General features: G+C 32.6%; 1 protein-coding gene across 1 annotated transcript; it reads right to left on the reverse strand.

Moving 5' to 3' along the window:
- Positions 1-3,038: 3,038 nt before the first annotated feature.
- LOC131053149 (cell wall protein DAN4-like) lies at positions 3,039-15,350 on the reverse strand. Its single transcript, XM_059218741.1, has 5 exons — positions 14,678-15,350; positions 13,740-14,284; positions 4,278-4,536; positions 3,863-4,192; positions 3,039-3,469 (listed from the first exon to the last, which is right to left on the reverse strand). The coding sequence occupies exons 1-5, from the start codon at positions 15,348-15,350 to the stop codon at positions 3,039-3,041; spliced, it is 2,238 nt and encodes a 745-aa protein (XP_059074724.1).
- Between the last annotated feature and the right edge of the window lie 2,933 nt (positions 15,351-18,283).

The raw sequence follows: 18,283 nt of genomic DNA on the forward strand, positions 1-18,283 counted from the left end.
GTCCTAAGTTCTAGCCATTTGATAGGGGTTGAATGTGGTTTCTAGTGTGATTAGAGAAAGCAAGCAAGTAGCTAAGGTGGTCTATTCCCACTTTATGTCCCAACTATATATTCTTGTCATTAAAACAAAAATAAAACATCATACATAATATGAGGCTTGATAATTATATCTATTATATTAATATCTTAATCTATTGAGTACATTCCTTATATCTCATTTATAGTTTCTATCTTCTATTCACTATTCTTCTATTCCCCTCATCATGTTTTTAACCTCATTGGCAATGGCCTACTTATATATCCTATTAGGTATGCAGCCCCTAGATGATATCCCTAAGAATAATCTCTTTCCTTAGTTACATATTCAGGAACTGTGTTAACAGATCACACCCTTATCTCTCTAGACTGGTGTTTGTATTGTATTTTTTTATCAAAAATAACTATATTGAAAGTAAATATAGTTTTATTCTATATGTAATATTCACATATATAAAATTCTATATTACAATTGCATTTATCCCCTTAACTAATTTTTTTCAAGTTCTTTTAAAATACTTAAATAATCTTCATTTATATGAGTTATTTGTTGGTACCATAAAAAAAAGATTCTTCTTAAAATATCTTTCTCTTTAAAATAAGAGTCCACTTAAGTGCTTAAAAAATTACGACCACTAAAAGTAGAGTAGCCAATCTTCTCTGTCATTGGTTATGATAGTGGAGCTACATACTTTATAAACTATACAAACAAAATAAGTATTTTATTGGAGAGGTGGCAAAATAGTGCATCTTTCGTTTTGCTTGTCATGGGAACGAACCGTCAGCATGAGCATGTTCAGGTGGTCATGTTTACGCTAGGTGTGCCCTTGTCTTGCTTCCCAAGATGTCCAATCGTTACGAGCCACCTCGTAGCGATGTTTTCTCTTAAGCGCTCAAAGCGGAAAAAAATGGTCAAACTTTGACGTAGCGTAACTCGGAGATCGTGGCACCTATGGAAGGTCTGTTTGAACCTATGCGGTTATGTTGTCGCTACCTACAAAAGTCCTATCTTGGATTTGGACTATTCCTACTAGCCCTTTAAATCAGGGAATTCAGTAATAACTGAAAACTTTCCTAAAACACTTGGAAAAATGATACAAGTTTATTACAAATGTATTTATAATCAAATGGTACAAATTTAGGCTCTCAAAATTTGCAAATCAGGCCCATGGACACTTTCTATATAAAATTTGGCATCTTATATAAACGATCAAGCTCATTATTGTTTATATTTATAAAATTTTGCATCTAAATATGCAAATTACAACTCGTTGTTTTTTAATACAAAACTTAGCATCTAGATATGCACATTACAACTCATTGTTGTTTTTTATACAAAATTTAGCATTTGGATATGCACATTACAACTCATTGATATTTTATATAGAAAATTTGGCATCTACATATGTACATTATAGCTCATATCCATATTACAGCCCATATGCATGTAGAGCACATCCAAAAAAGTGAAGTTACAACATCTCACAAAAGATATATAAAAAGTTGTCAAAATTATTCTACCATATTATAGAATTATTCTTCTAGATGGTCTTATTCTACCATATTATAAAATTATTCTACCATATTATAGAATTATTCTTCTCCTTTTTCCCTTTGTTGTTGGTCTTATTGTAATTCCAATAGTTAGGCATAGACATTTTAAGAGATTAAAAGCTCTCATATAAATTAGATATATACATTTCTTTATTTTTCCCTTTTTAGTATTTCACCTTTGTTTTTCAATTTCCCATGACTAACTATAGCCTCATTAGTACATTCAAAGTCAATTTATTAACCACTACTTTAGTCATTTTTGTTTCAAACTAATGGTCTCTATAACTCCATCAAGTGATCCCATGATCTAAAAAAGTAGTAGTAGTCTCATTGCTTATTTATACTCCATGTTTTTTACTTTAATTCAGTGTATTGTGGTCACATTCATATTGAACATATTCAAATCTGTAGCCAAAAGAACACCATCACCAATCTTAATTGTTAACCAATGATTTAGCATGGTAGAAGTCTCACAACTTCTTCTCAAAAACATTTATGATCACTACTCAATGTGTAGTCTAGATAACAAAATCTATCAAGGAGTGTCTCATGAAACCCTTTGCCTTTTTTTCTAGTAAGTTTCAATAAGCTTGTCTAAGAGAATGTCCTTCATTTTCTAGTAAGTTTCAATAAGCTTGTCTTCAAGAATGTCCTTTATTTTGATGAACCTATATATTTGTATGTTTTTATTAAAAGTTGCAAGCCAAATAAAAGTTAGAACAAGAAAAAATTGTTCCTAACACCTAATATTTAAGCTTATCAATCAAGCCTTATATCAAATTAAAAGAAGTAGAAGTGTAAAATATGCTCAATATACTAATTTATGACATAAGGTATGTGAAAAAATAATAATTGCAAGAAAATAAACACAAAAACCATACCACATCTTAGTGATTTGTGCAAAGAAAACCCTTTAAAGAGAAAAATCCCAATCCAAAGAAACTTAATGTGTTATTCAATATCAAATGGTAGAAGAGATTTTTCTAAAATTTTGCTCCAAAACAATACTGAGGATTAAAGAATAAGTTGAGCTGGAAGAAAATGTCAATCCTCGAAAGATGCCCTTTGATAAGGATTCCTTATTTTCAAGATCTCCTCCTTTATTATATTCCCTTCTTATCCAAATTTCATTCAATTATTTACACATGACTAATTTGAATCTGTCATTTATCTTTATTTCTTAAAGAATTACAAACATAAGCTAAAATATTGTCATAACATCACATCATTTTATTTCTATATCATCATCATACCAACACATCGTCACATACACACAAACTGAAATCAAATTATTGATAAAAGATGTCCTTGCAGTAATCAGTTATCCATATACACATACTATACCCCATCTCTCACGACTATGAAAAAATATGAGGACAAAATGCATATTCTCTTACGACTGTGACAAAATATGAGATCAAAATTTAAAGGTGGTCTAGGAGCTGGAGGCTATAACAAAACGAATCCCTCTTGATGCTCCTCTGCTCTCCCTTGTGCCTCTCTCAAGCTAACATTCTCCATTGTCAATGCATCCATCCTCAACGGTACTTGTATATCTGATACTCTCATCTGACGAAGTGTCTCGAGCTCTCCTCGCAAACGATCTTGCTCTGTTTTGAGTCCATCTATCTTAGCACATAGTTGCTGCATACGATCTTGCTCTTGTTTGAGTCCATCTATCTTAGCACATAGTTGTTGCATCTCTATCTGATGAATTGTCTCGAGCTCTCCTAGCACACGATTTTGCTCTACTTTGAGTGCATCTATCTTAGCACATAGTTGTTGCACCATAGCAGCATATATTTTTTCCATGGCCCTATCCATCTCTACCATAACAGCATATATTTTTTCCATGGCCCTATCGCACTCTCGAGTGTTAGCTGCGAAACACAAAAACCAAAAAATGTTAGTTCCATGTATCTCGAATCACAAGAAGCTCTAACTATTTTCTAAACACATACTCATCTATGTTTATGAAAACTCAGCGCGCGCAAAAACATATTTGATGTATGTGATTATTAACAGGTCTGACTGTGGTGTAATGACTATCAGGTTAATTCAGCAGTTGTGACATTTAGAATTCTTAAAAAATGTGATCTAATCCTGCCTGAGATATTTAAAAGGAAAAGAAAAGAACATTTCAAGGCAGCCTATAATCTCTGCCAACATTCCGAAAACTAAGAAACCTTTAAGGTTGACCATAACCTAGAAAATTTAATTATCAAACAGTAAATGGCAAACCATAATGCAGTAACTACGAAAGAGAGACTTACCAGTTACTGACGATGCAGTTCTTGTTGCAGATGCCTCTGAAGACGATAAGGTAAAACGGGGATATGCAGCGGAATTGGTAGTGGAAGTTGGTCCTGATGAAAATGACATCCCAGATGTTGGTACGGTTACAGCAGCAGAAGTAGTGGTCTGTGCTAGTGCAGTTCCTTCACCAGATAAAGGAATTGTAATTGTAGGTGCACTGGTGGTTGATGAAGACGAAGCAACAGTTCGAAACGCATTTGATGGTTGCGATACAGAGGAGGATTGAGTTGCTGAGGAAGTGGGCGGATTTCCCACCTGAGTGTTGGAAGGCGTGGGTGGAGTAAATGCTATGCCCGGAGTGCGGAAAGACAGATCCACATCCAGAGCAGAAGATTGCGAAGGGATTGCAAAGAATGGCGTAGGTGGACAAACCGTAGGGGCGTCGAAGAGAGCCGTAGACGGGTAAGCCGTAGCCCGCCGAAGAGAGGCGTAGGCGCGTAATTCGCAATGCGGGGGAAGGATGGTGCAGGCGCGTAAGACGCAGTGGCACCAAAGAAAGGCGTAGGCGCGTACCCCGCAGTGGCGATGAAGGGGGTACCAGGGGCGTAAGTCGCAGTGACGCCGGGGAGAGGCGTAGGTGTATCAGCCGCAGCGACTGATACGGGGAATTCGAATCCTCTGTTCGCCATGGCTAAAGTTCAAGTAATGCCGAAAAAGGATTAAAATTGAAAACTGAATCCTTGGACCCTAGGGTTTTGTAAAATAAACAATCTGTTGCTCCTGTAAGCGTGTTACCTGGTTTGGTTTGTTAAAGCATTCTCCACTGGGCTTTATATGATATCATAGGACACCAGTTGGGTTGGGTAGGATTGGCCGACCATATAGTAATAGAGGATTTATTATTTTATTTTAAAAAAATCTTTAAGAACGTAGGGCTTGTGTATATTTGTACTAATTATTTATTATAATTTTGCAGTATTGTTCGTTGAAAATTATATTATTTTAATTATATTTGTGTCTTATAAATTATAACTATTTTATTTGAAGAAAATGATATTTAATTATGAAATATTAATTATAATTCTAATTTTAATAATATAGTATTAATAATTATTTAGGTTATTTAGTGTGGCTATTGTTTATTAAAATTAAGTATTTCTCATTGTTATCGTATCTATGGCTTGTAGAATGATACTTTGGGAGAAGGCAATTAGTTCTTTAATGACGTTTGAACTGGCTTAGTCTCAAGTCTTATAATTGACAAGATATAGAGTAGGGTTTCTTTTATAAAATATATAAAATGTGAGTTTGTTTTTTAATCTGCAAAGTAGTTCTATTATGTTCTCTTGGTTTTGTATGAGAGAATGGAGGCAAAACAAAGAATTTGCTATTTCATTTATTGAGAAAGATACTAAACTTGGATTTTGACAAAATTCTTACATACTAGTTGAATCATCTTGTCCCCAATTTTGCATCACTTGATATAATCTTAATTGTGGTTCATATATTGTAGAGAGCTAAAACATAATATAGAGTATAGTATAATAGATGAAATTTAATGTTCATGGGATTTTTTGATTTCAAAAGGAAATGGATGTGGTGTCATTAGCCAATAGAATATTTACTCTTACGACTAAATAAAAGTGTATTTCAATGTTTATAATTTTTAATAAAAATATTTGTAATAGTTACCCTTACATATAACTATTAGTCAACTGACAACTAAATCATAATATAGAATATAGTATAATAGATGAAATTTAAGATGAAATAGCTTACTTATTTATTTGCGTAGTGTGAATCAAATCCCTATAAAATAGCAAATAAATTTTATTATGTTTTCAGAAATAAAATTTGTAGAAATTTTATATTATATAAAAGAGTCACTTTATTTACATTTTTTTTGGCTGGGTAATAGGTTGAAGCCGATATTTTATCACTTTATATATAATATTATGAATAGATAATGAAAAAAATTAAAATATACATATATTTGTTATTATTTCTATAGTCTAAATTCACATTTCTCAAGTTATAAAATTGTGAAAAATATTTTATAGCTATTTGATTGGCCAAAACAATTTGACACAAATTTCATTAACTACAACAGTCACTTTTTTATACAAAATTTCCATACATAATCTAGATCAATGAGGTAGCTTCTATAATATAAAGATCTAAATAAATATAAAATGTATGCCCTACACATAAGGGGTGCAACAAGGCAACACAAAGATGTGCTATAAAAAATATAACTTACATATCATAAAAAATATTTAGAAACAATTTTTTGTGCACAAAAGAAGAACTCCTCATGGATAAAATTTAACTTTAGCCTTTTTTTTTCGTTTTTGAAAGATGACATTAGTAGAATTTGGTCTATTCCTAAAGGAGACATTTTCCTCTTGACCTATATCCATGTATGCTCAGATTGGGAGGAGAAAACTAAATTTTGATCCACCTCATTTAGTGGGAATTTCTCCTCATATCCTTTAAACAAACTAAATCAACATGATCATCACCCTTTCTAAATGTCCCATTAACTAGTGATTCTTTTAAACAAGCAACAAAAAATGTTGGTAGGATGTGATTGCTTATCCTTGAGAAAATATTGGATCTTTATATAAGAACAATCTAATATGAATCTCAAGTAAAAACCCTTGCACCTTGCACATGTTGTTTATTTGGGGAGAGAAATAGAAGATCCAGGTGAACAAGTTGGAAAAGGGAGCTAGAAGAGCTTGAAACCATCTTAGGGTAAACTAGATAATGGTTAGATCTGGCTTCAATGCACCACATGGGAGAATTGTGAGACACCTAAACAAAAAACTTTAACTATTTACATAATGATGTATCATGAGTCAAGTAAAAAAACACCTCCTACATTTAAAATAATTACTTTCATAAGCTACATATTTCGACTAGACTCTCTTGCCAACTTTCAATGAGATATCAACTAGGAGCCCCATGAACAAATCCATCTCTACACAAACTCGAGCACATGTGGTAATTGTATAATTTATTGGTTCTTTTACAAAACATGTAAACTTAGCCAAACCATTTGCACTCATTCTCAAACAGTTCAACTCCAAAAAATTGAGAGGGAGATCTTTTGATATTGATCTGATTTCTTTCACTGGTGGTGTTTGTCAAGGTTGTGTGCTTGGTAAGAATCTCAAGGATTCTTTTAATTTGAGTAGAGCCCACCATGCTACAGTAAATTGGACCTAGTTCTTAGTGACTTCATGTTCGTTCTCACTACATTTTTTGGGGGCCCCTAATGTATGCTCACATCGAAGGATGAATTCTCTTAGCGTACATGGGCGTAATTTCTAAAGTAAAAGAGTGACATCTTTAATTTAATTAGGATGTATAAAGAATTTGTAGAGAATTATTATGGTCTTTCTATTAGACAGATATGCACAAATAGTGAAAAGGAGTATGTCAATCTGAAATTCCAAGACATTGTTTTCATCATGGCATCCTTTTTGGCTACTCTTCTAGGGAGAATTTACTCTGCTAAATGGTTTAGGAGAATAGCATTTGAAGGTCCTTCTAAATGTGTTTTGTTAAAATTGATCCCCATTCAATTATACTAGAATAGATTATGTTTACCAAAAGAAGCAACATTCTCTTGGGCTTCTCTTCAAGGGAGAATTTTAACTACTGAATGGTTTAGCAGAATAGGCTTTGAAGGTCCATCTATATGTGTTTTATGTGAATACCATGATGAGTAATTCAATCATATCCATTTAGGATGTCTCTTTTCCCAAAAATAGTAGAGATGGTTGTGTTCCAAACTAGGATGAATCGCTTCTAGACCGGTGTTTGTATTCTAGTGTAATTTAATTTTCATAATTTTTAATATTTGATTTTATATATAAATTATTCCTTAGTAGCTCATTTATTGTTAGCATAAATAGGAAAATATTTGGCTATGCTTAGTTTTTATTTCTTTTCTTGAGATATGTATTTAATTTCTTACCTTCTAAAAAATTTAATCTTGGATAAAGTTTTCTACGCAATTTTATTCATTGCCCTTACTTTTGATGCTATTTATAATATAATATAAACATTATACTAAAAATATACATTTTTCTTAAAAGCATAATCTTAATTTAATAAAAAAAATAAAATTATAACGACTGATGAAATAGTTTAATTATTTATTTGCGTAGTCTGAACCAAATCCCTATAAAATAGCTAATAAATTTTATTATGTTTTCAGAAATAAAATTTGTTGAAATTTTATATTATATAAAAGAATCACTTTATTTACATTTCTTTTTTGCTGGGTAATAGGCCGAAGCCGATATTTTATCACTTTATTTAGAATATTATGAATAGACAATGAAAAAAATTAAAATAGTTATATATTTCTTATTATTTCTATAGTCTAAATTCATATTTCTTAAGTTATAAAATTGTGAAAAATATTTTATGGCTCTTTGATTGGCCAAAACAATTTGACACAAATTTCATTCACTACAAAAGACACATTTTTAAACAAAATTTCCATACATAATCTAGATCAAAGAGGTAGCTTCTATAATATAAAGTTCTAAAGAAATATAAAATGTATGCCCTAGCCATAAGGGGTGCAAAAAGGCAACACAAAGGTGTTCTATCAAAAATATAACTTACATATCGTAGAAATATTTTAGAAACAATTTTTTCTGCACAAAAGAAGAACTCCTCATGGATAAAATTTAACTTTGGCCTTTTTTTTCAATTTTGGAAGATGACATTAGTCGAATTTGGTGTATTCTTGAAGGAGACCTTTTCCTCTTGACCTATATCCGTGTATGCTCGGATTGGGACGAGAAGACTTAATTTTGATCCTCGTCATTTAAGGGGGATTTCTCCTCATATCCTCTAAAGAAACTAAATCAACATGATCATCACCCTTCCTAAATGTCCCATTAAGTAGTGATTCTTTTAAACAAGTAACAAAAAATGTTGGTAGGATGTGATTGCTTCTCCTTGAGAAAAGATTGGATATCTATATAAGAACAGTGTAACATGCATCTAAAGTAAAAACCCTTTCACCTTGCACATGTTGTTTATTTGGGGAGAGAAATAGAAGTTCCAAGTGAACAAGTTGGCAAAGGGAGCTAGAAGAGCTTGAAACCATCTTAGGGTAAACTAGATAATTGTTAGATTTGGCATCAATGCACCACATGGGAGTCTTGTGAGACACCTAAATAGAAAATTTTAACTATTGACATAATGATTTATGATGAGTCAAGTAAAAAAACACCTCCTACATTTAAAATAATTCCTTTCATAATCTACAAATTTCGACTAGAGTCTCTTGCCAACTTTCAATGAGATTTCAACTAGAAGGCCCATGGAAAAATCCATCTCTACACAAACTCAATCACATGTGGGAATTGTGTAATTTATTGGTTCTTTTACAAAACATGTAAACTTACGCAAACCATTTCCAATCATTCTCAAACAGTTCAACTCCAAAAAATGGAGAGGGACATCTTTTGATATTGATCTGATTTCTTTCACTGATGGTGTTTGTCAAGGTTGTGTGCTTGGTAAGAATCTCAAGGATTCTTTTACTTTGAGTATAGACCACCATGCTACAGTAAATTGGACCTAGTTCATGGTGACTTCATGTTCTTTCTCACTCCTTTTTTTTGGGGGGCCAAATATATGCTTGCATCGAATGATGAATTCTCTAGGCGTACATGGGCGTAATTTCTAAAGTAAAAGAGTGATGTCTTTAATTTAATTAGGATGTATAAAGAATTTGTAGAGAAGTATTATGGTCTTTCTATTAGGAAGATATGCACAGATAGTGACAAGGAGTATGTCAATCTGAAATTCCAAGACTTTTGTTTTAATCATGGCATCCTTTTTGGCTACTCTTCTAGGGAGAATTTTAACTACTAAATGGTCTAGGAGAATAGCGTTTGAAGGTCCATCTAAATGTGTTTTCCTAAAATTTATCCCCATTCAATTATACTAGAATAGATTATGTTTATCAAAAGAACCAATATTCTCTTGGGCCTCTCTTCAAGGGAGAATTTTAACTGCTGAATGGTTTAGGAGAATAGGCTTTGAAGGTCCATCTATGTGTGTTTTATGTGAACACCATGATGAGTAATTCAATCATATCATTTCAGGATGTCTCTTTTCCCAAAAATAGTAGAGATGGTTGTGTTCCGAACCAGGATGAATCACTTCTTTTCCCAATGACATCCTTAACCTTTTTAAAAGTTGGTCAGAGTTAAATAGGAATTGTATATATGGACGTCTGATAATTATTTTCCCATCCATTATCCTATTGAAACTATGTAAAGAGAGACATTGAAAAAATTTCCAAGGAAAGAAGATGATTTGGGAGTCATTCATCAATAAGGTGGAAGTTGCTAATGTTGAAGTGATGAATAGTAGAATTGGAGGTCATTTGAAAAGGAAAGTTTAATTTTCAAATTAGAATCGCTCTATTAGAATGAAATGGTTTAGATTGAAGATTCCTCTTTGCGTTGGCAATGGGGATCAAATAAGTAAAATAAAAAGAGAAAATCATGTTTGGTCTACTCCTAAGATAGGTTGGGATAAATTGAATTTTGATATTATTTCTCAGGGTAATCATGGAACCTTTATAGATGGTTGTGTAGTTCATGCCTATGATGGTTCAATTTTAGCTAAGTTGGAAAAGCATCTAGAAGATGACACAAATAACATAGCTGAACTCAAAGCTGTACTGGAAGGGGTACTTCTTTGCAGAGAGTTAAACATAAATATTTCAAAAATAGAAAGGTATTTAACCATAATAATTAATGCCTTGAGGGCGGGCTCTACTAAAAATTGGAAACTCAATTCATTTGTTGGCAAATAAATTCAGGTAATTAATTCCTTTGAAGAAGTAATCTTCAATCATATCTATCGATAGGTCAATCTTATGATAGATCGTTTGGAAAATTCATTGTTAGATGGAATTGAATTCAGAATTTGGGATCGGTTGGAAAACTCTTGTTCTCTCCATCGGTGGTTAGATTTGAAATTTGAGCTTTATTTCTCTGTGGTATAACTATTGGAAAGGGTAAAAATTCTTACTGATAGATGGTGTCAAGTTTATAATTGGAAGTAGATGCTTGTTCTCAATTTCCCCAAGGGTAGCTGATGTTGAATTTTGGATTTTTATTTCTCTATGTTATACTTGTTTGATAGGGGTTGAAAAAGATAAGCATTCGGAGGGGTAGACAACATTGAATTCCTAATCTAGAAGTATATGTTTGTTCTCAATTTTCCTACAAGCAGTTAATTTTTTGTTTTTAATTCTTAGTGTCCTATGTTCTAGCCATTTGATAGGGGTTGAATGTGGTTGGTAGTGTGATTAGAGAAAGTAGGCAAGTAGCTAAGGTGGTCTATTCCCACTTTATGTCCCAACTATCTATTCTTGTCATTAAAACAAAAATAAAACACCATACATAGTATGAGGCTTGATAATTTTATCTCTTATATTAATATCTTAATCTATTGAGTACATTCCTTATATCTCATTTATACTTTCTATCTTCTATTCACTATTCTTCTATTCCCCTCATCATCTTTTTTACTCATTATAAACTACTTACTTATATATCCTATTAGGGATGCAGCCCCTAGATGATATCCCAAAGAATAATCTCTTTCCTTAGTTACATATTCAGGAACCGTGTTAACATATCACACCCTTATCTCTCTAGACCGGTGTTTGTATTCTATTTTTTTATCAACAATAACTATATTTAAGCTAAATATAGTTTTATTTTATATGTAATATTCACATAAATAAAATTCTATATTACAATTGCATTTATCCCCTTAACTAATTTTTTTCAAGTTCTTTTAAAATACTTAGATAATCTTCATTTATACGAGTTATTTGTTGGTACCATAAAAAACGGATTCTTCTATAAATATTTTTCTCTTTAAAATTAGAGCCCACTTAAGTGCTTAAAAAATCATGACCATTGAAAGTAGAGACACCAATCTTCCCTGTCATTGGTTATGATAGTGGAGCTCCATACTTTATAAACTATACAAACAAAATAAGCTTTCTATTTGAGAGAATACACTTTCAAGTTGATATTGTAAGCTCACAAAGACCTTTCACAAAAATTATATCTCCCTTTCATAAATCCTTTTCATTTGTTATGATAGTCAAGGTGCATACTTTAAAAACTGTACAAACAAAATAATCATTACACTTTAGAGTATAATTTCTAGTTGAGTGTGCACACAAACATCTTTAGAAAACATTATATCTCTTTGCACCATATTACAAATTTCATTAGATAAAACAACCTGCATCCATACATAATTGAATTTGATAACTAATGATAGGTTCTATGTCAAACCATGCATGTCTATCACACCATTGGCATGTTTCACTTGTCCATCATGGAACCAAAATTAGAATTTTCTATTGCTCACTATGCTCAAATAAAAAATATTATTGAGATACAGCTTCTACCATTATATTCACCATAATTTTAAAAATCACCCTTGATGAGACATCATATCAAAAGAAGCCTCAAATTCTATCAACCATTCATCTTTCAATACATGAATCATTAAGGCCATTGAAAAGATATCTCCATCATTTTTCTTTTTTCCTTTTTCCCTCTGTTGCTGGTCTTATTGTAATTCCAATAGTTAGGCATAGAATTTTTAAGAGATTTAAATCTCTCATATAAATTAGATATATACATTTCTTTATTTTTCCCTTTTTAGTATTTCACCTTTGTTTTTCAATTTCCCATGACTAACTAAAGCCTCATTAGTACATTCAAAGTCAATTTATTAACCACTACTTTAGTCATTTTTGTTTCAAACTAATGGTCTCTATAACTCCATCAAGTGATCCCATGATCTGAAAAAGTAGTAGTAGTCTCATTGCATATTTATACTCCATTTTTTTTACTTTAATTCAATGTGTTGTGGTCACATTCATATTGAACATATCCAAATCTGTAGCCAAAAAAACACCATCACCAATCTTAATTGTTAACCAATTGTTTAGCATGGTACAAGTCTTCAATAGTGTCCTTTATTTCGATGAACCTATCTATTTGTATGTTTTTATTATAAGTTGCAACCCAAATAAAAGTTAGAACAAGAAAAAAATTTTCCTGACACCTAATATTTGAGCTTATCAATCAAGCTCTATATCAAATTAAAAGAAGTAGAAGTGTAAAATATGCTCAATATACTAATTTATGACAAAAGGTATGTGAAAAAATAATAATTGCAAGAAAATAAAAACAAAAACCATACCACATCTTAGTGATTTGTGCAAAGAAAACCCTTTAAAGAGAAAAATCCCAATACAAAGAAACTTATTGTGTTATTCAATATCAAATGGTAGACGAGCTTTTTCTAAAATTTTGCTCCGAAACAATACTGAGCATTAAAGAATATGTTGAGCTAGAAGAAAATGTCAATCCTCGAAAGGTGCCCTTCGATAAGGATTCCTTATTTTCAAGATCTCCTCCTTTATTATGTTCCATTCTTATCCAAATTTCATTCAATTATTTACACATGACTAGTTTGAATCTATTATTTATCTTTATTTCTTAAAGAATTACAAACATAAGCTAAAATATTGTCATAACATCACATCATTTTATTTCTATATCATCATCATACCAAAAACACATAATCACATAAACACAAACTGAAATCAAATTATTGATAAAAGATGTCCTTGCAATAATCAGTTATCCATATTCTCTTACGACTATGACAAAATATGAGATCAAAATTTAAAGGTGGTCTAGGAGCTGGAGGCTATAAAAAAACGAATCCCTCTGGATGCTCCTCTGCTCTCCCTTGTGCCTCTCTCAAGCTAACATTCTCCATTGTCAATGCATCCATCCTCTACGGTACTTGTATATCTGATACTCTCATCTGACGAAGTGTCTCGAGCTCTCCTCGCAAACGATCTTGGCCTGTTTCGAGTCCATCTATCTTAGCACATAGTTGCTGCATACGATCTTGCTCTTCTTTGAGTCCATCTATCTTAGCACATAGTTGTTGCATCTCTATCTGATGAATTGTCTCGAGCTCTCCTAGCACACGATTTTGCTCTACTTTGAGTGCATCTATCTTAGCACATAGTTGTTGCACAGGATGTTGCTCTACTTTGAGTGCATTTTTCTCGGCAAATAGTTGTTGCACACGATCTCGCTCTAATTTGAGCGCATAATTCGTAGCATATAGTTGTTGCAGCTCTATCTGCATTTGTCTCTCCCTCTCTCGGGCCTGATCAGGTTGGATCTGCAGACTATTCCGTTCTGCTTGAGCTTGGTCTCTCTCAGTTAGGGCCACACCTCTCACAAACTCTGCCCTTGCTAATCTCTCATAAAGTTGATCCATCTCTACCATAGCAGCATATATTTTTTCCATGGCCCTATCGCACTCTCGAGTGTTAGCTGCGAAACACAAAAACCAAAAAATGTTAGTTCCATGTATCTCGAATCACAAGAAGCTCTAACTATTTTCTAAACACATACTCATCTATGTTTATGAAAACTCAGCGCGCGCAAAAACATATTTGATTTATGTGATTATTAACAGGTCTGACTGTGGTGTAATGACTATCAGGTTAATTCAGCAGTTGTGACATTTAGAATTCTTAAAAAATGTGATCTAATCCTGCCTGAGATATTTGAAAGGAAAAGAAAAGAACATTTCAAGGCAGCCTATAAACTCTGCCAACATTCCGAAAACTAAGAAACCTTTAAGGTTGACCATAACCTAGAAAATTTAATTATCAAACAGTAAATGGCAAACCATAATGCAGTAACTACGAAAGAGAGACTTACCAGTTACTGAAGATGCAGTTCTTGTTGCAGATGCCTCTGAAGACGATAAGGTAAAACGGGGATATGCAGCGGAATTGGTAGTGGAAGTTGGTCCTGATGAAAATGACATCCCAGATGTTGGTACGGTTACAGCAGCAGAAGTAGTGGTCTGTGCTAGTGCAGTCCCTTCACCAGATAAAGGAATTGTAATTGTAGGTGCACTGGTGGTTGATGAAGACGAAGCAACAGTTCGAAACGCATTTGATGGTTGCGATACAGAGGAGGATTGAGTTGCTGAGGAAGTGGGCGGATTTCCCACCTGAGTGTTGGAAGGCGTGGGTGGAGTAAATGCTATGCCCGGAGTGCGGAAAGACAGATCCACATCCAGAGCAGAAGATTGCGAAGGGATTGCAAAGAATGGCGTAGGTGGACAAACCGCAGGGGCGTCGAAGAGAGCCGTAGACGGGTAAGCCGTAGCGCCGCCGAAGAGAGGCGTAGGCGCGTAATTCGCAATGCGGGGGAAGGATGGTGCAGGCGCGTAAGACGCAGTGGCACCAAAGAAAGGCGTAGGCGCGTAACCCGCATTGGCGATGAAGGGGGTACCAGGGGCGTAAGTCGCAGTGACGCCGGGGAGAGGCGTAGGTGTATCAGCCGCAGCGACTGATACGGGGAATTCGAATCCTCTGTTCGCCATGGCTAAAGTTCAAGTAATGCCGAAAAAGGATTAAAATTGAAAACTGAATCCTTGGACCCTAGGGTTTTGTAAAATAAACAATCTGTTGCTCCTGTAAGCGTGTTACCTGGTTTGGTTTGTTAAAGCATTCTCCACTGGGCTTTATATGATATCATAGGACACCAGTTGGGTTGGGTAGGATTGGCCGACCATATAGTAATAGAGGATTTATTATTTTATTTTAAAAAAATCTTTAAGAACGTAGGGCTAGTGTATATTTGTGCTAATTATTTATTATAATTTTGCAGTATTGTTAGTTGAAAATTATATTATTTTAATTATATTTGTGTCTTATAAATTATAACTATTTTATTTGAAGAAAATGATATTTAATTATGAAATATTAATTATAATTCTAATTTTAATAATATAGTATTAATAATTATTTAGGTTATTTAGTGTGGTTATTGTTTATTAAAATTAAGTATTTCTCATTGTTATCGTATCTATGGCTTGTAGAATGATACTTTGGGGGAAGGCAATTAGTTCTTTAATGACGTTTGAACTGGCTTAGTCTCAAGTCTTATAATTGACAAGATATAGAGTAGGGTTTCTTTTATAAAATATATAAAATGTGAGTTTGTTTTTTAATCTGCAAAGTAGTTTTATTATGTTCTCTTGGTTTTGTATGAGAGCATGGAGGCAAAACAAAGCATTTGGTATTTCATTTATTGAGAAAGATACTAAACTTGGATTTTGACGAAATTCTTACATACTAGTTGAATCATCTTGTCCCCAATTTTGCATCACTTGATATAATCTTAATTGTGGTTCATATATTGTAGAGAGCTAAAACATAATATAGAGTATAGTATAATAGATGAAATTTAATGTTCATGGGATTTTTTGATTTCAAAAAGAAATGGATGAGGTGTCATTAGCCAATAGAATATTTACTCTTATGAATAAATAAAAGTGTACTTCAATGTTTATAATTTTTAATAAAAATATTTGTAATAGTTACCCTTACATATAACTATTAGTCAACTGACAACTAAATCATAATATAGAATATAGTATAATAGATGAAATTTAAGATGAAATAGTTTACTTATTTCTTTGCGTAGTGTGAATCAAATCCCTATAAAATAGCTGATAAATTTTATTATGTTTTCAGAAATAAAATTTGTAGAAATTTTATGTTATATAAAAGAGTCACTTTATTTACATTTTTTTTGGCTGGGTAATAGGCCGAAGCCGATATTTTATCACTTTATATATAATATTATGAATAGATAATGAAAAAAATTAAAATATACATATATTTGTTATTATTTCTATAGTATAAATTCACATTTCTCAAGTTATAAAATTGTGAAAAATATTTTATAGCTATTTGATTGGCCAAAACAATTTGACACAAATTTCATTAACTGCAACAGTCACTTTTTTATACAAAATTTCCATACATAATCTAGATCAATGAGGTAGCTTCTATAATATAAAGATCTAAATAAATATAAAATGTATGCCCTACACATAAGGGGTGCAACAAGGCAACACAAAGATGTGCTATAAAAAATATAACTTACATATCATAAAAAATATTTAGAAACAATTTTTTGTGCACAAAAGAAGAACTCCTCATGGATAAAATTTAACTTTAGCCTTTTCTTTTCTTTTTTGAAAGATGACATTAGTAGAATTTGGTCTATTCCTGAAGGAGACCTTTTCCTCTTGACCTATATCCATGTATGCTCAGATTGGGAGGAGAAAACTAAATTTTGATCCACCTCATTTAGTGGGAATTTCTCCTCATATCCTTTAAACAAACTAAATCAACATGATCATCACCCTTTCTAAATGTCCCATTAACTAGTGATTCTTTTAAACAAGCAACAAAAAATGTTGGTAGGATGTGATTGCTTATCCTTGAGAAAAGATTGGATCTCTATATAAGAACAATGTAATATGCATCTCAAGTAAAAACCCTTGCACCTTGCACATGTTGTTTATTTGGGGAGAGAAATAGAAGATCCAGGTGAACAAGTTGGAAAAGGGAGCTAGAAGAGCTTGAAACCATCTTAGGGTAAACTAGATAATGGTTAGATTTGGCTTCAATGCACCACATGGGAGAATTGTGAGACACCTAAATAAAAAACTTTAACTATTTACATAATGATGTATCATGAGTCAAGTAAAAAAACACCTCCTACATTTAAAATAATTACTTTCATAAGCTACATATTTCGACTAGACTCTCTTGCCAACTTTCAATGAGATATCAACTAGGAGCCCCATGAACAAATCCATCTCTACACAAACTCGAGCACATGTGGTAATTGTATAATTTATTGGTTCTTTTACAAAACATGTAAACTTAGCCAAACCATTTGCACTCATTCTCAAACAGTTCAACTCCAAAAAATGGAGAGGGAGATCTTTTGATATTGATCTGATTTCTTTCACTGGTGGTGTTTGTCAAGGTTGTGTGCTCGGTAAGAATCTCAAGGATTCTTTTAATTTGAGTAGAGCCCACCATGCTACAGTAAATTGGACCTAGTTCTTAGTGACTTCATGTTCGTTCTCACTACATTTTTTGGGGGCCCCTAATGTATGCTCACATCGAAGGATGAATTCTCTTAGCATACATGGGCGTAATTTCTAAAGTAAAAGAGTGACATCTTTAATTTAATTAGGATGTATAAAGAATTTGTAGAGAATTATTATGGTCTTTCTATTAGACAGATATGCACAAATAGTGAAAAGGAGTATGTCAATCTGAAATTCCAAGACATTGTTTTCATCATGGCATCCTTTTTGGCTACTCTTCTAGGGAGAATTTACTCTGCTAAATGGTTTAGGAGAATAGCATTTGAAGGTCCTTCTAAATGTGTTTTGTTAAAATTGATCCCCATTCAATTATACTAGAATAGATTATGTTTACCAAAAGA

This window comes from Cryptomeria japonica, chromosome 4 (genome assembly GCF_030272615.1).
Source record: "Cryptomeria japonica chromosome 4, Sugi_1.0, whole genome shotgun sequence".
Classification (NCBI taxonomy): domain Eukaryota; kingdom Viridiplantae; phylum Streptophyta; class Pinopsida; order Cupressales; family Cupressaceae; genus Cryptomeria; species Cryptomeria japonica.

Coding starts and splice junctions, on each gene's coding strand:
- LOC131053149 (XM_059218741.1), bottom strand. CDS start 15,350: ATGGCGAACAGAGGATTCGAATTCCCCGTATCAGTCGCTGCGGCTGAT. Junction 14,285..14,677: donor AACTGCATCTTCAGTAACTG/GTAAGTCTCTCT, acceptor TGTGTTTCGCAG/CTAACACTCGAGAGTGCGAT. Junction 3,470..3,862: donor AACTGCATCGTCAGTAACTG/GTAAGTCTCTCT, acceptor TGTGTTTCGCAG/CTAACACTCGAGAGTGCGAT.